The 23,097-nt window shown below is 42.9% G+C and overlaps 1 protein-coding gene across 4 annotated transcripts in view; it reads right to left on the bottom strand.

Moving 5' to 3' along the window:
• Positions 1-203: 203 nt before the first annotated feature.
• The window catches only part of smtnb (smoothelin b), a 62,802-nt gene continuing 39,908 nt past the window's right edge, over positions 204-23,097 (bottom strand). Inside the window, exons 8-21 of one of the 4 annotated variants that reach the window (XM_088076741.1) lie at positions 22,502-22,541; positions 20,299-20,913; positions 17,849-17,922; positions 8,811-8,996; positions 8,459-8,534; positions 8,195-8,236; positions 7,204-7,383; positions 6,914-6,976; positions 6,726-6,807; positions 6,460-6,636; positions 6,238-6,364; positions 5,902-6,053; positions 3,446-3,623; positions 1,694-1,834 (exon numbers count right to left, since the gene is read on the bottom strand). In XM_088076741.1, coding sequence (XP_087932867.1) covers positions 3,476-3,623; positions 5,902-6,053; positions 6,238-6,364; positions 6,460-6,636; positions 6,726-6,807; positions 6,914-6,976; positions 7,204-7,383; positions 8,195-8,236; positions 8,459-8,534; positions 8,811-8,996; positions 17,849-17,922; positions 20,299-20,913; positions 22,502-22,541 — 1,962 coding nt within the window. In that variant the 3' untranslated portion in view covers positions 1,694-1,834; positions 3,446-3,475. Of the gene's footprint in view, positions 1,835-3,445; positions 3,624-5,901; positions 6,054-6,237; positions 6,365-6,459; positions 6,637-6,725; positions 6,808-6,913; positions 6,977-7,203; positions 7,384-8,194; positions 8,237-8,458; positions 8,535-8,810; positions 8,997-17,848; positions 17,923-20,298; positions 20,914-22,501; positions 22,542-23,097 lie in introns of all 4 variants that reach the window. The other 3 variants (XM_088076740.1, XM_088076742.1, XM_088076743.1) reach the window with 3 other exon arrangements.

Below are 23,097 nucleotides of genomic sequence, written 5' to 3'. Positions count from 1 at the left end.
TTTCATGACTTTTACAAAATTTTAAAAGATTTTTACTGATTCCATGACTTTTTCCAGGTTGTCCATGACCATGGGGACCATGTCTCAGGTTGTGTAGATCTGGAGTATGAATAGAAGCAAATGTGAAATTTGATAGAAATAATCTAATATGTAAAATATGTGTTTCATGAACCGATTAAAAGCAATAATCCCCAACACATTCATTTCTCAAATTGATTTGATTTTATTCACATTTAACTGTGGTGCACAGAAACGTGAAATTACAATGTGTTTAAGCTCTTATGTACAGCACTCGCTGCTCCGTGGAAGGTATTTGTTTGTTTTTCAGCTGGCAGCGGTGAAATAATTCTCAAATAATTTCTCTAAATCTACTCAAACAGAGCTTTAAGAGATAACTACCATCAATCAGCTCCGAAACGATCAGATTTTCAACATCTTCTCAAAGGAATCTTAATTTTTACAATAAAAATCTTCATTTAAAAATTTTCCTTAGCTTCAAGTTGTAAAATATACAGTTGGTAGTTATGTTCAGTCATGATTACTCATGTTTAAACAGAAAGCCGGCTTTCGTCGGGCCCATTAACTCATCCAAAAAGTGACCCCAATTAGTTTTAACAAAACAAAGTGATAGCTTGAACTTTTAAAAGCATAATGTACACACTAACAAAATAAAAAATAATATATTTTCAAAAAAAAAAAATCTACTCAAGCATAAATAAGGAGCCCTCTAACAGAGCTGTGTGTGAGTGTGTTTGCAGGGCGAGTCAGTGATGCTGGTAGATGATGACAGCTCATGTGCTGTCAGTCAAGCAGTAAAAAACATCAAGTAATGATACATTTCAGCTCTATGATATCAGACTATAACACACCCCTTGTTTTCTTTCTACCTGAATAAAAACGTGTTTGACTGCATGCATTTCTGCTGTTAAAATAATATAATAATCTGAAACACGTCTCAGTAGCACTGTAGAGTTCAGAAAGGTGAGATTACTCATAATGAAAAATAAGGAAAGAACATCCCTGTGCTCATGTATTAAATACTAATATGATAATTAATAACAACATGAGAATAGTAATAACTTAATTAAAATACTTCCAGCAGCCAGAGTTTGGAAAAAATTAAAAAGTACCGAAATGAAAACCAAATAATTCATCGTAAAGTTGGGTATTGTTGTTCTTCTGCGGGATATCCAACAGCAATGCTAGCAAATGACATTAATTACAAAAGTGTAGTAGAGAAAATTGTAGCTATAAATAACTTAAAAGGGGAAATACTGTAAAAAATATTTCTCTTCTCTCTCGATGTGTTTCAGTACACTAGTGCGGTGACATAGCTACTACATGTTAATTATGACCTGGTACAAAGCTGAGTAAGAAAAAAAGAGGTAAAATTTTAAAGCTTAAAATGTTGTCTTATAAAAACTTTGGCGCTCTCTTGCTGGAGAAAGTCAGACTTTGTGTTAATTAAATAATTAATACACATCACCACTGCCAAGATAATAAGCAAACTGACACACAAACACACACACAAACACACACAATCCCCAGTGTGTCCATCAGAGATGAGCGACTCTGTGACGCAGCCTGACAGTGTGGAGGCGGTCATCAGGTGGAGATGGAGCTGGGGAGGGGGAGGGGCAGGTGAAAGGAGAGGGAGGCTGACCGCTCACTGAGCACAGGTCAGAGGTCACAGGGCCGACCCATGGACATCTCGTATCTGCGCAGGTGGTTGACCAGAGACTGTACATAGGTGAAGACGCATTTGGAGTCGGGTTTATTACCCATGATCATCATGTCCTCCACTTCCAGCAAAGGCATGCAGTTGGCATACGTCCTGGGGAACAGCATAGAGGAGACGGTGTGTATAAGAACAAGAAGGATGAGCGCGGGATGGTAGAGGACCAGAGATGGAGGAGAAAGGAGGATATTCTCATCAGATGTTCAATCATGAATATTCAGATTTAATCATCCACCAGGTGCTTTCTTATGATCATTAACCAAACTTTGTGCTCTGTCTTTTTGTTGTGTTTAACTCATCTCATACTGGAAAAAAGTCTTTAACTTTCTCTTCCCAAATTATCTTGGGGGAAGCTTTCAGGTGTTTTCTAGTCAACAGGCCTAAGGCCAAGTGAAACAAGAAAGTCTGAAAAAACATGCATATCCAGATGATACACACTAGGTGCAAGACGGAAAAAAACGAGTCTGCACACTAGACAACGCTTCCATAAATACCTGACTAAATTACTTCGGAGGTGACGCTTCAAGTTGCAACTCCTTATCAGAAGATGGGAGCATAGTCTATAGTCATAGTCGTGTGGACTGTCTTTTTGTCTCAAGTCCATGTGAAGTCACAAGTCATTGGTGTATAAGTCCAACACAAGTTGAAAGTCTTTTCTGATTCTGTCTAGTTGAGTCTAAAGTCATCTAATTTGTGAGTGTGACCTGAGTCATGAGACTCATATTTACTCCTCTGACGCATGTACTCTCTCTCTCTCACTCTCACACACACATACACACACACACACATGCGTGCAGGCCTCTGCACTGGTGAACTCATGCCCTTTCTTGTTGTGGTTATGGTCTGCTTATTCTTCTTTATTTTATCCTTTTTTGTCTCTGTTTTCTCTCAAGCAGTGTGTGTAAAACCCTTTAAAAAAACCTCTATAAATAAACTTCACTAATGCAGCGTGTTTCAATAAACACTTTTAGGAACAAAGACCTCACGTGTGAGCTATGCAGGGAGTGACCACAGGGTGGCATTACATCTCCACGTACTGTAAACCATCTGAGAAGTCCCACGCAAACAAAGTGTAGAGCAACAGGAACAAGCATGAGGGTAAATCTCTCCCACCAGAAAATAAATGTCAATAACAAAATTGTTTTTGTTATTTAGGGAACTGCAAATTCAGGGTCATTGTGCACTTTACTATTAATGTGCCTTTAAAAGGCTTTACAAGCCTAAACAGCTGTAAATTCACACTTGATAAAAAGTCAGTGGACGACGCAGCCTTTCCGTTCCCTGCTTTGTTTCTTAACTTCTCTGTTTGAAACATTGTGATGCAGCAGTTCCTTTTAAAGTGTTGAGCTGCAGATGGTCCTGGCTCTCTGCCTGGGCCATAGTCTGACTATGCAGAAATGCACACATGAACACACACACGCACACACACGCATACCATGTTTGGTACTTTAGACCTCTGGAGCTTCAGATTAACATGAAGGATCAAATGTCCAAAAGCAGCCAATAAAGGAGTTTTCTGAACCACCACGTTTGATTTAAATCCTTACAGCTGCTTAAATCATGCAGTTAGACACACACACACACACACACACACACACACACACACACACACACACACACACACACACACACAGTCTCTTCATCCCATTAAGTCAGTCAGAACCAAAGTGAGGTTCCTTCATACTGTAGCTTTGGCCCCTCTCTCACCATGGGTTCAGTTTTAGGACGGGTGCGACTCTAGGAGGAGTTTTTGGTTTTAACCAGGCCCTTCGTCACCAGACCCCGGTAGAACTCCTGCAGGTACGTATACACACACTTCCAATCCGGCTCACGCATCTTCACCATGTCGTCCACATCCAACAGCTGGGGACAGTCCACTAGTTTCCTGTGCCCGCACCCAGCAGGGGGGAGAGAGGGAGAGATGGGGGAGGACGAGGACAGGAAGGAAGGGAAGTCCCAAAACAGACAGAAACAAAGAGCAGGAGGTGGAGGACAGATAAGAAGGAGAGAGGACAGAGATAATGGACAAAGTGTGGGAAAGAGAGGAAGGAGAAAAAAAAACAGATAAAGCAGTGAGCAGCCAAACGAAACAGATTCAGGGTGAAGAGACAGAGAGAGAGAGAAATCACACAAAAAGAAACGATAACATTACATTCTCTGTGTTCACAAATACATCCATGAGTTGACATGCTTCATGAACATCATGATACATACAGTCTGTGGCATACAAACACACATATAAGACAAAACAAAATGTCAAATGAGCAGGCGATGCTCATTTAGCCTTTTTGTTTGTTGTTGTTTTTTTCAGTGCAACTTTTTTTTTGACCATTTCAATACGACTACATTCTGTCAAGACCACAAGATGAAAAAAACAACAAGGATTCTGCTAAAAAAAACAAAACAACAAAGACACAACCATGTAGTGACTCTAAAAACACACTGGTGCACAGGACGGAGTGTGTGTGGGTGTGTGTGAGTGTGTGTGTGTTGGGTTGCCCGGGGTAGTGAATGATAGTGCAACACAAAGGTGGAAAGACGGGGGCTGTGGTTGGGTGACAGTCTGGTGTTGAGAGCATGAATAATATCAACATCAGCATGGACATCATCCTACTGGGAGCATGTGAGCACACACACACAGAAGTGGGTGGAGGGCATCACAAGTGAGAATGGTGTGATATAGGAGGGATGAGAAAAAGAAGAAGAGAAAGAAGAGAGTAAAAAGGAGAGAAAATCTGGGGGCACAGCCGGGAGATTGTCCGTTTTTTTTTTTTAACCTGCTGGTTGTTTGGGGAGCTCATGGGTCTCTGGTTTAGAGCAGATGGAGGGATCACAGCAGTTACTCATAGTGGAGGACAGAGTGGAGGTTTAGAGGTGGAGCAAATAGAGTAGTAGTAGGCTTGAGGTGGTTCGATACACCTGAGAGAGACAGGGAATATTAACACTGGGACATCAGCCGAGGAACTTCCTTCTGTTTTCGGGACATCTCTGTGCTTCAGGCTCAAGTAGATGTTGGCAAAGAGCAATAATGAATAAAAAATGATTTTACAGAGGAATTAGAGGATTATGGGATAAATCTGTATGATGCAAGGAAAGGGAAATGTGTTTGTTTGGAAAGCTGGCTTGGATTGTTTGATGTTCATTGCGTATTCACTGCACGGCCGCCTTGGTTGGAAAGTAATATCTATGTCTTTAGGCTTAGTATTTCACTGGTGGAAAGATGGTCTTTTTTATAATCTAAGCTGTCTATGCAGTAGAAAATGTAGATGCCTTTCAAATTGGTCATTCATGACCAGAGAAAACAGAGGAAAATGGCTGTTGCATTTGCTTTTCTCTCAAGAGGTAGGAAACCTTCAACTGCCAAAATGCACAGCACTGCACCGTTCCAATAAACGCTCCTGCTGGTGGGTGATGTAATGCTAGTTTTTTCCACAGAAATCAATCTAGCAGCTGTCTGGTAACAAACGATCTAGAATCACTGTTATTCACAAAGCTAAAATATCTTTCTGAAATCATTTTCAGTGAAAAAAAGGCCATGCAGTCAGAGATTCATATTTCATCAGCACTACCTTATTTGATCTCAGATTTTTTAGCCTCAGTTTTAACGGTAAAGGAGACAGTGCAACGCCAGCTTCTTGCTCACAAATTCTTGTATTACATCAAAACAGCGCACTAAAAAGTATTTCTGAAGATATTTTAGGTAAGAAATAGGAAAAATACTAACAGTATAATTGTGATTTATATTTTATTAGCGCTGCCAAGTTCGACGGTTTGTCTGAATTTTTAGAGGGAGAGAGAGAGAGGGGGGCGCGTCTCTCTCGATACACTTCTATACTCGTTGTGTCAGTAGTGGCAGACAAACAAAATGCAGAAGTAAAATATGTCTGAGCAAAAGCCCAAGTACCAGCGAAAATGAGCAAAGAGATCTGGGCGCTGGTACAATGGAGAGAAGTTTACCACGGTTCATTTACACATACAACCCACAGTGTTGATACAAAGCTGGTTGAAAATCAGCAAAGTATCGCTTAAACAAAAATGAAGGTTCACTGCAGCTGATGTGGTTGGTTGTTGCTCTCACTCATAGTCAAAACTTAACAATGACAGACCTGATGTGGTTAGTGGACATGTTACTAGTAAAAACGTGTCCTCCAGTGTGTACTCACTCTGCAGTGCTGAAGGCCACCTCAAAGTTTTGCCTGCGGTTGCTCGGGCTGAGAGAGCTGTAGTCGAAGGATTCAGGGAAAAAATTGTGCACCAGGGCACAAAATGCCATGCCGTTACTCCAGCTGGATGAAAAGTTCTGAATGTCCACATGCTGATGGGGAAGACAAACAGAGCAGATATGTAGGCAGTGATAGATAAATGATGGAAACTTTCCCAAAATGGGAAAATATTATCTCAGCCTATCTTGTCTTAATCATCAGGTTTAGCAGCTTCACCGGCTGACATTAAAGATGAGCACTAAACACACAGTGGGTTTCCATGGCTACTTGGCTCACCTCATACGAGCGGGTTTTGGCGCGGCACCAGTCGAGCAGCATCTGCTTGATGGAGTTTGCGTTTGGTACACCAAAGCTGGTGGAACGCTGGACCTTGTTTACCTTGGCGACTGCTTGATTTCCAGGGCTTAAAAAAAAAAAACAAAACTCAGGTTAATGTTTACATGCTTTGAACTGCTCCTTTTCTTTCTTTGGTATTAAGGCCTCTCTGTTTATCCTTACCCGCCTCCCTCCTTCTCCAGCTTCTCTATCATGGCTTTGCGCGCCTGCATGGCAGAGGTCTTGGGCAGAGTCTGAGCCCTCATCAGCTCCTTGCGCCTTTCCGCCTGCCTTCGCTCCACTGCAGCCAGCCCGCTGCTACCACTGCGAGACGATGTGTCATCTTCGCGATCAAACACACTGAGACAGAGATACGTAGAGCAAGTTAATTTGTGCAAGTGCAGAGGTTTCACAATAAGAGTCATTACTATTGATGTTTTACAACCTACCTGCCCACTTTTTTGCTTGTGTTGGAGGAGGAGGAGGATGTGGAAGAGCTAAAACTGTATGACTTTGACTGGACTGTACCTCCTGAAATAAACAAACACACAGAAATATGAGTGATATTAGTAATACAGCTGTAATGACTTTACAGCATTATAAGAGAGCCAGAGAGCAACATAAAATAATGACTCACTGTCTGTTTTTTGCACATAACTGGCCTCAACAACAGTGCTCCGTGTCGATCTGCTCCCATCATCTAAAAACAAAAACACATACTTAAAATCATAACATATTTGCATATCCATTGTATGACTGCCAGTATCCTTACAATTAGTTTTTCAGTCTGCTTTTACTGTTTATTTTTTCCTTTTGCTTTTGAGTTTTGCAACTGTAAATAAGAATCGCTTTTTTTGTTCATTCAAGGGGTTAAATACAGGTTTAAACAAGGTTCAAAATGCACAGGAAAGGAGAAGAAAAGACTACCAGATGTAGCGAAGCGGTCTGTCTTGGTGACTTGGCTGTGGCTGGAGCCATCCGCCGACTTCTCCACCTTCCTCATCACCACCTCTCCTGCTCCGACCCCAGCGCGGCCTTTCTGTGTTCGCTCTTCCCTCTGTTGCCGGAGCTCCTGCAGACGGGTCTCGCGCTCCTTTTCTCTCTGGTCTGGGGTGGAGGAGAGGAGAGGGGAGAGAGGACAGAGGGGACGGAGAGGTGGAGAGATGATGTCAGTGGAAAAAGAGGAGGAGAAGGACAAAAGGTCCCAAACAAACTGACAGTACCTCATCTGACTGCCACAAAGATGGATTTAAACAAGGCTTCCAAATTTGAGGCGATTCATTTCAGGATTCTTTCCACAGCACCGTAAAATTCCTCTGAACACACAAACACCCACAGGTGGGAGGCTCGCAGAAGAGCCAGAGTTGTCAAGCAATATGCACTGCACAAACATCACAGATCAAAGAAAGCAAACACACCCTGATTGTTCCCTGTGGAGGGCTGTCCCAAGTTCAGCAAAGATACCTGCTGTGTTTCCTCCAGCTTTACCTGAGAGTGTATTTAAACAAACTGTGCAGACATTTATTCTTTAACTTTCTGTTCCATTCAGTCTGATTTTTTTGTTGCCCTCTGTATGCCCCATACTACAGCGTGCACTGAACTTTAACAGATCTGATAATCCAATTAAGAGGTTCAACAGTCAGACCGAACGCCTGGTGAAACCATTTGCTGGGTGCTCACTGCAAAACATGGAATACACTAAATGCGACAGACATTTCAGTAACGCTGTTACAGCACACTGAGGTGAGTGTAAAACCAGGATTCATGCACGTTAAACGAAACTGCCATTATCATCCTTCATCGTCCGCCACAGAGGTCTTCGAGTTCAACTGTTTTTGTTGGACAATGACAGAAGGGTGCACACACAAAAAGACAAACACAGGCAAATATCAGTTGTTAATGCACACTGCAAACCAACCTTCAATACCTATTTCCTCCTGAGTACATCCCAGCATGACCTCTGAGGGCAGAATGGATAGAAATCATATGGAATTTTTTTCAAGTTGTTAAAGGAAAAAAAAAACCTCATTATGAGGGAAAAAGTTAATTAAAAGTAATCAGAAAGCGTGTCTACTTTTGATGATTTGTAAGAAAGCAGTAGTCAAGATATAATCAATGGAACAGATAATGGTTTATGTGGTCGGGGGTAACAATCAGGAGACAGCTGTTTTTGTTCTTTTACCTCTCTTTCTCTTGCGAAGGTCTCTCATGGCTGCACGGATCATCTTCCTCTCCTCAAAGTCTTTCGACTCATCGAGCTGTGGACAGAAAACAAACAATAACAACGGAAACAATGAGGTCATTTCTCACAAAATGCCAAAGAGGCATGGCTCTATTTATGCATGCAGCTCTAAAATAGCATTGTGAATGCACACAACCCAACCGAGCGGAGACTTTTCCAAACATACGCTCACATAACTGGCGAGATTTGTGTTAATACACAAACGTTCTGCATGAATGAAGCTGCTGTATTCATTACAAAGTGCTGCTTTCACGTGTAAATCTTGCAGAATTATAACTTGGGTGTGAAGTACCATTTTGTCAAGGAGCTCTTCGTCCTCGATAGCAGCCAGCTGTTCGGCAGTCAGTTTTCCGGAGCGCTCTTCTGGTTTGGCCTGAGAGCTGGAGCCGTTGGGGATGGCCGGGACGTGACACACCATCTGGGCAGACGGTCCAGCTGAAAACACCGGCTCAGAGGCCACAATGGGCTCTGTCTCCATCTGCACACAACACAAAACACACATAGCATGAGCAAGAGCACATGCACACAGATGTGCTAAACAGTTAGATTAATTAGTGTCAGTGTCTAAAAAGAAACTGTGACCTTAGTTGGACCTGTACAGTGCCATCAGAGAGCTCCTTCAGGAAGATTCCCCTGATCTGGAGGTCTGGCTTTTAATTCGTACAGTTATAAAACCAGGATGGGGGTTTAAAAAAAAACCACTAGTGAAGCTTGCTGACATTTAGGGCGTAATAAGCAACAGAGGATTTCAGTTAAACACACTGCAGCCATAATAGGCCTGAGTGTGTGAGGCAGGCTCCCTCTAATAATCTCTTTTTGTACCAGCTTACCACATCTCATCATTTCTTCCATCCCCTCCGTCTTCCAGGCGTGCCGGAGAGGGTGACAGTAAGCACATGAGAGCGAGAGCAGCCCTGCCAAGTTACTGTTAACATAGTTCATGGAGTGTGACTGACACACTGAGTGTCTGAATGATACGGAGCTGCTGTGAAGCAGGAGTTTATGTGACAGGTACGGTACATCATTATGGCTGGAAGATGGGAGCAATGCATTAGCAGATATAAACTCTAAGAAAATGGTATGCACACCACAAAGAAGGAGTGTTGAGCACAAAAGAAAGATAAAAAAGCTGAGGGGTTGTACCAAGAGAACAAACATAACATTAAAGGTTGTTAAGGTAAACCTGGATATCTAGCAGCATATCAGGAGGGACCATAAATCCGACTGAAAACACTTCTTAAATTTGCATTTCATGCCATGCTGAATGCCTGTGGCAGACTATGAGCAATAGCTGTGGCTTCACTGCTTTTGTTGTTACCGAGTCCAGGTCCAGATATAGCTCAGACAGCTGGCCCCGTCTATGTCCGCAGCCTCCTCCCTGCGGGCCGCAGCAGGGCCAGGTCTCACCAGGGAGGGACAATGTCCAGCGCAGCCACAACGCTGCGTGATCACGGGTGGTCACTGTTTTTAAGACTTTTTCAGGACATGGGACAGCCTGGACTGAGAGGCACTTGACCGACGAGGAATGTTTTGGGACACAAGGCAGCCAAACAAGGGCTCTGATTCAAGCCAATGAGAGAATGTGAGTGGGGTGAGAAAATCCCAGATAACCTTAGAGCTTAAAGAGTTTAATTCAGCTTCAGGATACTTTCCAGCATCTGAGTCACAGTGGCGTAAAAATGCTCTTTTTATTTAGTTTTTAATGATGGAAGAAGGGAGGGGCTACAATCCCTATGAAGACTGGTTTATGTTAGAGTGCGGGACACTTTGAGTGTGGCTTAGCAGAAATGACACAGTTGCACATCATTTTCAATTTATGCTTCAGCAGAAGATTTTACATCATCTTCATGGTAACCACAGATATACTGCATATTTTTTTAATGTCCGAGTCTATTTCTGTCACGTTTAGTGAGGTACACTCTGCACAGACAGCTGTTTAAAATCACACAAAGATCACGCTGTATATGTGTTTTTAATTGATTAACAGGATATTTATTGATTGATCAGCTCCCAGTCTGATTGTGAGCGGCAGATTTCCCTCATTCTCTATAGTGGTCTGGGGAATAAAATCAACGAATCAATAAATACAACTCATTTCAGTCGAGCCACACTCATCAAAAATGTGGAGCATGCTACCACAAATCAGGCTGACTTGAAATACAATCTCCACCATCAGAATTACGAAAATCTGACATGCACAAAGGCACTGTGAGAGAAACAGTCAGATAAGGTCACCCCTCATTATCGCAATCATGGGAGCAACATTTAGTGGAAGTCCATCGCCTTTACTGAAGCACCTGATTGGCAGATCCAGCTGTCTGTGCAGGATTAGACAGGAATATGAATACTGGCCGGTTGAATAACTGGAGATAATGCCGCAAATACTCAATATCCCTCAAAATGTCACCAGCGCACACAAACACACACAGGGTTACATAAAGCAAGCAAGGCTAAAGATGGTTATCCGGTCAGTCGTGAAAGTGTGCATCCATTTCTGTAACGTTAAACCTTAAATCACATTTTGCTCTAAAGCCAGACAAGTAAAACATTCTCATTTATGGCTCCTTTTTTAAATGCATGAATATTACTTCATGTTCCTGCCAAAGTTAACATTATAGATGATCTGAGCATGGGAAACTATAGACCAGTGCCACTTTTACTGTTAAATGTGGTAATTTTTCCTCCACCAGGAAGTGTATCCACTCAACAGAACACTTGCATGCAGACACACGTGAGTGCTTCACAGTATCAGAGACACACGCTGTCGGAGGATTGGAATACCTCCGTGTCAGATTGCAGTTGTCCACCACATAAATACAATCTGCCAAATCTGACTGACAGCTGAGACGATCAAGCTGTTTTTTAAAGGAAGTGAGAACATAAAATTTTAGATTAAAGCCAATGGAAGAGAGATGGAGCAGCAGGTCAACAAGTACGTGAACGGGAGCACAGAGTGACACCGGCATGGCACGTAGAAGTGGCCAGCTGATCCACATGTCTTGTCAACACTGGAACAAAAGACATTCTTCACGCAGCTTATCTGAACTAAAAAGGGGTCATGATTAGAACCATTATCAGAGAGCAGTACCGTGCTGTTGTCGCAAGAAACATTTGCCATCAAAGAGGGAGCAGAGAGGGAGCGGCGGGTTGCAAAGGTGGGGGGGTGAGGGACAGGTGAAGGCTCCAAACTCTGAGGTGTGGTTGTCCCAGCAGATACAGAGTCTGAGTCCTGGGTGCATGATAAAGGTTTCTGGGGTACGCTTGATGGAGAATCCATGGGAGTGTTTGCTGGAGTGTCCTGGGGTGTACTGGATGGAGACACTTTGGAAGTGCAAGATGAAGTATCATGTGGTGCTTCATCTGCAGCATCCTGGGGTATGCGGGCTGCAGGATCACTGGATGGTGTTTTGTTTTCACACGGAGGTGAGCTTTCCTTGCCGGCCGGTTCATGCAGTAAGGTATTAGGAAGCCCCATTGCCTGGCACAGAGCCTCCACCTGCTTCACCAGCTGTTCTTGCTGAGCCCTCAGCCTCTTGTTCTCCTCCTGCAGCCGGGCAATGGCCTCGGCCAGAGGAGCCACCTGACCCGCTGCCTCCTCCAGACGGGCATCCACTCTCTTCCCAAAGGCCTGCAGGTCGCAGTGGATCTCTCCCACTGCACACTGTAATGTTAATTCAAACTCCCTCTTACAAAACTGCTCCTCTTCATCCTCTGCCACCTCCTGAGCGAGGAGATCACCAATCACCTCCTCCAGGCCAGACTCGGCACAGGCGCTATCTGGGCTACCCAAAGCCTCCGGAGCCTGTGAGGCTGGGAGGAAGTCCAGGTTGACTCCAGGCATGGCCAGACCAGCTGCACTCAATGTCACACTTTTCAAAGTCTGTTTAAGTTCACTTAAGTGTCCAAAAAATTGAAATCTGGGGTGTCAGATCAGAGGAATCAAAAGGTTGTGGCCTCAGATGTGAAGGTAGAAGGTGTCCTCTCTGTCCGTCTGTCTAAAGAGACCTTTCAAAACAATGCACGTTCTTTATACCCCCAGCAAATCTCCCCTCTTCACCAGTCAACACCCTGACAGCCAATGAGCATGCAAGGAATCCCGTTACCCAGGCAGTGATAGCCCCACCCCCTTATTTCCAGGTGTCGCGGACATGTCTATTTATCTCCTGCCCCGCCATTATTCCACTAAGCCAGTCAGTTCTGGGGCATTAGTGGAGGCATGAGGGGGAATGATGGTGGCAACAATTCAGAAAACTCACCCCTCCCTCTTTCAACTTTCCTTTTATTTCAGAGCCGTTGTCCTTTACACCTCGACTGGCAGGCGACAAGAGTTTAGATGTGGCTCTGGGCCCTGGCTGAGTGGAGTTCACTCCTCATAAAACTGCTCTCTGACAAAATGCAACTCCGTCGTAACTAATCAGGTCAGATATGTTACAGTGCTGTGATTCAAGGCAGAGCTTCAGAAGGAAGATCAGACCATGAAGGACAAAGAGTTCAGACCCATGACACAGCAGACTGGGTGACCAGTGAGGGTGAGTTCTCCACAGCTCTGGGCAAGGATGTTGGGAAGGACGTCGCAGCCCTTCGTAGACTTTGTTTTAGGCTTACTGACAGACAGCTGCTGCTCATGTGAATGCTTCAAGTGCTTTTGTGTTAAATTAAGAGCTCTCCAAGTGCACTGACAGAGGAGTGTGTGTGCACGCTGTTCATAGTGTAAGATGCTCAAGTGCATCTTTTAAATGCTTGTTAAAGATTTAGTGGCATACTGCAGACCATTCAGGGAAATCAAATGGCACTGTACAAACTGCATCTGTGAAGGCAGTCTGATAGAAGCAAAACGTGATAAACCTGTAATTCTTGACAAAACATCACAAACATTGAACTGATTTTAAAAAGTGCAGCAGAGGACAAAGGGCAACTGTGATCTCTCCTGGGATTTACAGGTAAGCAAAACAATTTGCAGGAAGAATCTGGCCCCCAGAGAGAGAAATGTAACTGGCTGAAGGGAAAGTGGGTCAAAACCCAAGAAGGACATGGGTCCAGTCTTACCATGCATCAAAGCATGAACACACTTTACCCACAGCAGAGCAAAGTGACGAAGAAAGACAAGGAGCACCACAAATCGATCAAAAAGTACACATACACTGCAATTTTCTGCATGAACATGGGTCTGTATTTCTGATTATTATGGCACAAACAAATGTTTACAACGCTTACAACCCTGATTCCAAAAAAGTTGATAAGCTGTTTAAAATGGAAATAAAAACTGTGTGCAGTGATTTGTAAATTATTTTTTACCGTATAAGTACTCAATATGTAAAATCTTCTGTCAAACATATTTCTAATGCTACATGAAATTTAGACCACACATTGGAAATAACTCGATAAAAAAATATTATAACATAACATGCCCAATGAAGTGGAATAACACAGGAAAAAAGTACTCAATACAGTAATTGATTTTTTTTTAATACTTGAAGAAACTTTTAATTAAAATTCCAGGTTCAGGAAGTTTTGTGTGTGAAGAAACTAATCTCTCACAGAGTTCAGAAGGGTTTTGGCCCACAAAGATGGTCTTAGAACCTTCATTTTGGGGGGCCTGCCTGTGAATCTTGAGAAAAAATTTAACTTCAAAAACTGAACAATTAGTGTCCTCAGTTTCCAAACGCTTATTCTTAAAAGAAAAGGCGATGCAATACAGAGATAAACATGCAACTGGCCCAACTTTTTTGAAGACGTCAATCTCACAATAAGAATATATTTACAAAAAACAATGATGTTTATCAGTTTCAACAATACAAATATTGTCTTTGTACAGTATATAATGGAAAATATATGTATAAAAAAAGAATTTGCAAATTATTGCATGCTGTTTTTATTAACATTTTACAACACTTTTTGGGAGTCAGGGTTGTTTGTGTAACAGCGTCTGTGGCTATTGTGATTCTTCAGCTGCTGTTCACAAGAGTTTCCAAAAATAGTCTCGTGTAGCTTCCTAAAGAGTTAAGAAATAAAGCAATGCAGAGATTTCAGTCAAGAACCAACATAGAAACAAGGGAAATAATCTAGATTTAAGTCTGGGATGACAATAAAACATCATCCAGACATCAAGATTCTCTCACATCTTTTTCTCCCCAGTTTACTCAGAAATCTGCAGATCAGGCCTAAAGCACGCATGATGCATGTGAACGTGTTGGGTAACCAGCGTGTGTCATGGATCAGCAGTATATTAACAATGAGGTCCTTCTCTCTCTGTGTGACAGTGAGACAATCTGTCACTGACTGTGAGTCCCGCAGAACTGTACCAGTGTGACCCAGAGCTTGGCAGTAATCTCCAGACCAGGGGAAAGAGACTGACTGTCCTGTCATCACCCCGGTAATAAAGCTAAGGCATTATTTATATTTGTGTTCAAGGCCGAGCGCAGAGCGGTCGGCATGGACGCACAGCTGAGACAAGCAGGAGCAGCTGCGATCGCTCGGACCAGGAGGCATCAGTAATCAGCTGCTGGTCTCACCTGTCTGAGATGAACTCTCATCACTGCGCAGAAACACTAGCATCTTGACCTTAACATTTACTTAAACTTAAGAAGGAGCAGCTCTATTGCTCCTACTCACGTTTACTTGCCATTGCTTTTGAGTCTTTCCACTGTTTATTTCACTTAAAATGTTTCTCTCTGACGACTCTCAAATAGATTGTAATTTAGAGGTGATCCACTGCGAGAGCTGATGCTATCAGCATCATGTTTTATTGGATTTTTAAAAAAATACCACTAAAAAAATAGTGGAGGTTGTGAGTGCTGAAGTTAGACCACCGAGGAGAAAACTGGACCACCCAAACAGATCAGAGTCGCAGACAGGAACCACCGTGGTCAATAAACAACAATCAACAACAAACAGGGGCAGCTTATTAAAACTCATGTTACACTGCTGTGATATCTGCACACTCCTCTCATTATGAAGAACATATATGCTAACATTAAAAAGGATTCTTATTTAAGATACCTAAACGTGAACCCTGACATGTCGACTTATCACACAACCTTGAGCTTCAACTAAACCAGGGAAAGTCAGAGAACAGGTGGTCTCTGGATCAGTCTGAAGGTAACAGCCTCTCCTCTGGTTGGTGCTAACCAGCAGTGTTTGTACAATCTCATTAGCCGAGTCACTCAGGCTCAGAGTTTGAACGGTAAAACTTGAGCAGATCTGGAAGCCGGACAGTGAAACATCAGCTGAGTGACAAAATGAGAGAGAGACTTTATGTCACATTCATTAATAAAGGCATCAAATTAAGCCTGTGATGATGCTGTTGTTTGGATAGTTACGTATAGAAATTACAGCCTAGTGTTGCTGGCATGCAGTCAGCAGGATGGTTACAATTTAAGACTTAACTAAATATTGGTGAGATAAGCCATACTGCCCTAGTGAGCTGACAGTGAGACCAGTGAGAGGTCCTGAGAGGGAAATACAGTAAAAAAAAAAAAAAAAATACATATTTTTCCTCTTATCTGTAGCACTTTTTACCAATCTAGATTGTTTTGCTGTGAGTTGCCGAGTGTTAGAGATATCGGCCGTAGAGTTGTCTGCCTTCTCTCTAATATAATGGAACTAGATTGCACTCAGCTTGTGGTGCTCAGAGTGTCCAAAAATACTTTTAAAAACTCAAAAGGCAAACTTTCCCTCCAGAAATCATGACTAGGTTACTCAAGATAATCCACAGACCTTTTTGTGAGCATTTTCATGTGGGAACTATTTTCTTTCTCCAGAACTAAGACCACCAACTGTATCAATGCACAGAAGGAAGCATGCATCCAAGCATGGGCGAAAGACTCTGTGCTTGTGACAGCACGAAAACTGAACATTAATCGCATCATCCTTGACTGAGCTGTAACGTTGGCTAGCTCAGTGGTGCTAGGTAAACTAGCTATATATGCACACTTCCTTCTGAGAAGTGATTCGGCTGACAGCTGTAGTTTGGTAGAAAGAAAACAGTTTCTACATTAAACTGCTCACAACCACAAGCTGAATGCCATCTAGTTCCATTATGTTGGAGTGAATGCAGACATCTCTACAGCCGATATCTTCAACACTCAGCAACTTATGTTAAAACAATCTATATTAATAAATAGCAGGTAAGAGGAAAAATACGCACTTTTGACCTGTCCCATTACACGAAAAGACTTTTTGTAGCATATTCTTTAACTACATATAATTATTTTTGCATAATTTAAAATACATCATGTTTAGTAATATCATTAAAACGTTGGCAAACACACAAAGATGTTACCTGGGTGTCGTTATGGTAAGGTTGTAACATCACTCAGCTCAGTCAAGTATAAACCTCATCTCCTGTGTAATCTTTGTCCTCGTCTTGCAAAATCCCTTTTCTACAAGAAAGACTCAGCTGTGGTATCTTCGTTCGTATCTGTCCCTTTGTTTGTGCGTCTCAACGTGGGGCCTAACTGATGGAGACAGTCTCACCCCAACACCTTAAATTCACCCTGCAGCCTCGTGGAGCCTCCTCCCATCGCTAATTAACCAGCTCCCTGATCCCATAACCAGATTACAGCTGTGCTCCACACAGGGAGTAAAACACACAGCCATTAAAGAGTAAACAGGACACCGCTTGTCCTCTCCCTCATCTCCTCAATCCCCCACTCTCCATTCATGAAGACACTTCCTTTCATGGAGGAGCGAGGAGGTAGAGGAATGAGGCAACTGAGAGTTTGGCTGTTCTTCCTAACCCAAGAGGTCACTGTGAGATGGGAGGCGATTGGTTAGACTCGAACCACTTTCAGCCAACTAGAGTGCTAAAATTAAGAGGCAAGCATCGCGATGAAGAACTTTTGTCAACATGTGTTTGGATGCAGCCGGGCAGCAATCAGTGTGCATGAAGACAGACAGGTGTGAACTGGGAAGACATTTCCCAGATAAATCTCTGTGGGCATGGCCTGCCGAGAGAAAAGGAGGAATGCCCTGAGCACCTCCCTCTCACTCTCTCTCCTTCACATACCCTACAAGGACAGATGTGACTGGCTACCCACTCTGTGTTTGATAAACACTGTTCTTCCCTCTCCTCCCTCCTTTTCTCACACTCTGTCTGTCTTTCACTGTCCCGGCTCACTTGCTTTTCAGGCCTTTATAGGTGATTGCTGCGACAGGGACGCAGGCAAAAACAGTGGAATTCAATTGAGTCAGTTGGGAATGAAATAGGAGATGAAAACAAAACATTAATCTTTAACTGGAAGGAACTGGGAATGTGGTTTTGATGCATGTTTGGCAGGTTCTGTCCCCAGAGTAATTTCCAAGAAAATAATTTGCAAAACCTGACTGTACCTTGATGGAGGATCCGGAGGAGAGGCTGGAGGAAGAGATCTTGAACGGTGTGGCTCTGAGGCCAAGGGTCAACTCTGAAACACACAAAGTAAAGACACAAATTTACATGGATTTTAAGGATAAAACATTTAAATTCATGTAGATATAATCCACAGCTGCTGGTTGAACAGGACTCCAAAAGGCCAAGAAAGGTCCTGGTGTCCATAAGTAAAGTGCACTATGTTGCCATTAGTCAGTTACATAAGCTGCCATGCTGTCATAAACAACACGGTCTCATGTCTTAACAAGAGACAAGTGAGAAAATGTAGATGACGCCACCTTTAACATAAACAGCCCTTTTCATTCGCCTGCAAGAGTACACACATGCATGCACCTTATGACCTGTTGTCGCCAAACACACACACACACACACACACACACACACACACACACACACACACACACACACACACACACACACACACACACACACACACACACACACACACACACACACACACACACACACACAAGCTGTATCATAAAATCCAGGATTGATGCACACCAGTGCAGTACAGTGTAAGTACAGTACATTTAAGACTTAGGTGCTTTTGAGAGAAACCGGACCTGCAATCCCAGCCCGCCTTTGTTTAAAGGGAGACAGGCAGGTTCCCAAAAAAGGAGTTAAAAAACATTAAAGCAAACTGAGCTGAAATTGGGCTGCCATGACATGCCGGGGGGTTGTAAGAGGTGTAATCGTACAGGTCCAGCTTGAGTCTTAACTAAATTGTTTGGGTTGGAGGTCCCGGTTGCTGGGAAGTGCTGAAACCTAAGAAGTCTTGTTTGAACAGACAGTAACAGCAGCTGCAGAAGCTTCTGAAACAACACTGACATTCAAGCTATTCGTTTTTTCCGTTCATGCAATCAATTAATCCCTGCTGGTGCTGCTTGCACTCTGAGTGTGTACTCTGCTGAGTACGTACATGTGCAGGAGAGATGCATTTTAATGAGACTGGCCTGCTGCTTAATGTGACTATTAATTATATGACACTACAGAAACTAGCACCATTTAAGTATGCCTGGTTGAACATTTGGTTCTCGAACACCCACTAGATGTTACATATTTCAGTCTTTAAAAGTTGAAAGTAGATTTTCCAGTTTGATGTGACATGAAGACTATTTCAGGTGAGTTGCCCTGTTTGATAAGCTGCACAGTAATATTTACATTTTTTCTTCCATCAGCAATAAAGAACATGAAGAAAGGCCCACACACTGTAGCTCCCATAAGTGCATTTTATTAGCATGTCCACAAGTAACGTTTTGAGTTAATGCCCTTCTTTATTGCTAATAAATTGCACTTATGGGAGCTTCATGTTGTTTATTGCTATCTTTTATTGCAGCACCTGCATTATACGATTTTGGATGTGCGCAGCTATTCTGCTTTTTTGTGTTGTTCTTCTATTAGCCACCATGTTTGATACTCAGAAAACAGAGGAGCTTGTGTTGCTATTTTGTTGCATTAAAAGTTTTTTTTGCGGGGCGCTTAAGCCTAAAGCTTAAGGTGCTGACCAGGAGCTGCAACAATCCTGGTTTGCGTCTGGACCAGGGACCTATGTTGCATGTCCTCTCCCATCTTTCTCACGCTATTTCCTGTCATCTCTCTACTGTTAATAAAGGCATTAATGCATGGACACCTTTTCTTGATAGCTGACAGTAAACAGAGAGAGACAGCAAAACATAAAAGAGGGGGATAACATAAATCAACCGTCTCCGGCCACATTCAAACTGCGGATCTCACATTGAGAATAAACTCGTTTCCCCAAATAATTTTTCTTACTTTAATGCCCAAATGAATCATGGAAGAAAGTGTCATTTTAGATCAAGGGGAGGACGGGCATCATCTACATCGTGGAACAAACAAAACACTGTCATGTGTGGGCGAGCAGGCTCATTCAATTGCACTGTAACAGTCTAACCATTCAGTCCGTCCTTAGACAGCCAATTATTGTTTCCTTTGTCTCAATATACATGCTTCTGTTGACTGACTGACCTCACCCCCTCCACATTGTAGCAACTTGCCCACTCTATAACAAGTACCCTTCAGTACAATGACGCTGTTTCATATTCAGTTCTGCTAACATGTATTCCCACTCATCCACGCGCGTTGCTTGTCATCATCCCACATGTGACCGATTCGTTGGTGCCGGTCGCCTCCCACAGTGACTGGCATTTCATTGTGATCTACGTGTTTGTATTAGCGAGGAAAGACAGTCACTAAATGATGATTTACGCTCCCTAAAAGACAGCGCAGATGCTCAAACCGTATGAACTCCATAGAGCTTTAAAAGTCAATACAATCACCTAAAAGGCATGGTGCACGAGGTGGTTAAACAAAGGTAGGTAAATTATCAGTTTGGAAAATACTGCATCATGTTAAGCCCGATTTGAGCGCTGTAAGGTTGTTCTCCTACCTGCCCTCTGTCCCAGAGCATTACTGGTGATGCGTGGGGTCATGTTGGTGATGGGCACGATGTTGGTCCTGGAAGAGGATGTGGAGGAGCTGGTGGTGCGCCCATCCTTGATCTCAATGGTGAGGAAAGTCTTCATGTCCGGGTCTGCCTCTCCTTGGGTGACCTGCTGTCCAGCTGCTCTCCCTGGGGTCCCGTCTTCCTTTGAGTTGCTGGAGGCATGCTCATCTTTTTCAGCTGGATGTCTTGTCCCTCCCATGGAGTTCTGCCATTGGCCAGCTGAGGACAGAGGTTTGTTGGGCCCGCCTCTTGGTTGAGGTGTGGCCTGACTCTGGGATGCGGCGGAGGTGTGAGACGTAGAGTCCACACGTGGCCTTGCTGGCCTGTCTCCAGATGTGCTGAGGGATGCTGCTGCTGCTGCTGTGTGTGTAAACAGCTCAGTGGCTCTGGAGAGATTCGTCTGGCCGCTGCTGCCGGAGGTGGTCCCGTTCCTCAGAGGAACTCTCTTAAAAGCCGGGACGCTTGGGCTCTGGGTGGATTCTGTGAACTTGCGCATTCGATCACGCACAGAGTTGGTGCGGTTGAATTTTTCCAATATAACATCTTTTTTCTCAGGTGCTGTGAAGACATAATGTAGGACGGGAGTTAAAATCACAGAAAAAAAACACTAAATACAGCAAAGACACAAAGCCATGATCTCTCCAAATATCCAGGCTGAATTTAGCACACTTAAAGTCTTTTGCTCTCATCATCTCCTCCTCCACCTCAAAAGCCCTCTACAAATCCCATTTCTCTTTTTCACCTCTTTCTAGGTTTTGTTCCAGCCCCTTTATTTTGCTTGACTTAACCTCCCCCATTTCACCGCCTTTCAGTTTCTAGTTTTTGGACTTTTCAGGACATGTTTCTCCCACACACGGATATTTTTTCATTCTCTGACCCCTAATACTGTCAGATAAAGTGTACAAAGCTCATGATTTGGCACAGACCCTTCAACGGAAAAAAACACCAATGATTAGAGAAGAAGATATTCAGTGAGGTCATCTTAACAAAGAAAAAAAAGAGATGTCCTGCTCAGAAAGAAAACCAGTTTTTTTAGTACAGTGGACACTAAAAAAAGCACTGTTCGCAAGAAAGAGAGAAAATAGTGTATATTATAACATGCTCTCTTTCCAGCGCTCTCTCCTGCGAGAGGCCCTGTACAGCCACACTAATGGCTGTCTCTATACACTGGAGTCCTACAGGTTATTAATCATTTGGAGTGAAATTTTTCTCTGATTAGGATGACAAATGCAATGACAATAACTGAAACCTAATTATAAATTAATTTAGCCTATGAATAATTGTGAGAAATGCACATCACTATTTTTTTCAGGGAAAGAGATAATAAAAAACTGAGGCTTTTTCCAATCAACAGAACTGACAACAAACACATTTAATTAATAATGATTTAAAAGAGAGATGCAGCAAATATTCACAACAAAGAAGCTAGAAATTATGAATGGTTGGATTTTTCCCCACTGCTTCTTTTAAATGCCTTTAAAGAAGCAGTGTGTATGATTTAGTGGCACCTAGTGGTGCGGACTGCAGATTGCTTCCAGATGAAACTTCTGCCAAACGTGAACACTCCTGATTAGGATTCCTTCAGTGTTCATTGTTCGGGAGGTTTTTACCAGAAGCGGAATTATCCGCAAAAAGTCTCTTCCTCTCCAAAACAAACTGACCAGGTGATTTAAACCGGTAAAAGCACAGAATAAGACAGTTCCACGTTACTATCCAGTGTTTCTTCAACACTGTTTGGTTTGCCGTGGATGGGCCTCCAGCCCAGTACTTGCTTACGTGTGCTCACCGTTTTTTTTCTGACAACTTAAGATACAGATATTCAGGAGGTTTTTTACCAAATCATCCGAAGATGTCTCTTCTTCTCCACAACAAACAAACCCAGTGATTTAAGCCGTTAAAACCACAGAATATAGTAGTTTCATATGATGTAATGGATATATTAAAGGCTCATTTCAAGGTAACAAAAACACAACAATTCTTCATTTCAGGTGATTGTACACTAAAAAACATACTTATTATATACCATATATCTTATTTTTGCCAATATATTCCCCTAAATCCTTTACACTGGACCTTTAAAAGATGGTCAGAACTTATGATGATGGATTTTCCTTTGTTTAATCTGTAAATTGGGAGAGTTTCTTACCAGAATCCTTTGCTTTTCCATGAGTGAGGGGCAGATCGCTCTAAAAAGGAGATAAAAAAAAAAAGAAATATAAGAGAACAATCAGCCGAAGAAGTAGAGGAGTTTAAGGGTTAAAATGCACAGTGCCTGGATTGACAGCCACAGAGCTGCTGTACTGAACAGCTCCGTGTTTGACAGGGCAGCAATGCACATTCATGACGGGCTGCAGTCTGCATCGAGGGCTGTGGTGACAACTGCACAGACACACACACACACACACACTCAGACCTACACAATCCTAAATACAGAATCAACTGGTGGTGTTTTTGTTATGTAACATTTGTGTTTGGAGTGAAGCAGTGGGCCTCTGTTCTTTTTTTGGCAGTGGGGCCATGATGGGCCCCAGAGTGTTTACATTACTCTCAGGAGACTGAGCATCAGCGTATCTTGCAGGGAACAATAAAAGAAGTCCGGGGCCAGCCTTGGGTAAACACATTTAGAGCAGCGACATGATGGCGTCACGGTGACCTGAGCCCCCGAGATGGGAAATGTTGCTCAACAGTTAACAGTAAACGCAGAAACAGCAGCAGTGCGTGTTTGAGTGTTCTCCGCACTGC

Source organism: Plectropomus leopardus, chromosome 4, assembly GCF_026936395.1.
Source record: "Plectropomus leopardus strain MGB_pleo_1.0 chromosome 4, ASM2693639v1, whole genome shotgun sequence".
In the NCBI taxonomy this organism is placed as follows: domain Eukaryota; kingdom Metazoa; phylum Chordata; class Actinopteri; order Perciformes; family Serranidae; genus Plectropomus; species Plectropomus leopardus.
This window is presented reverse-complemented; position numbering and strand designations above follow the sequence as displayed.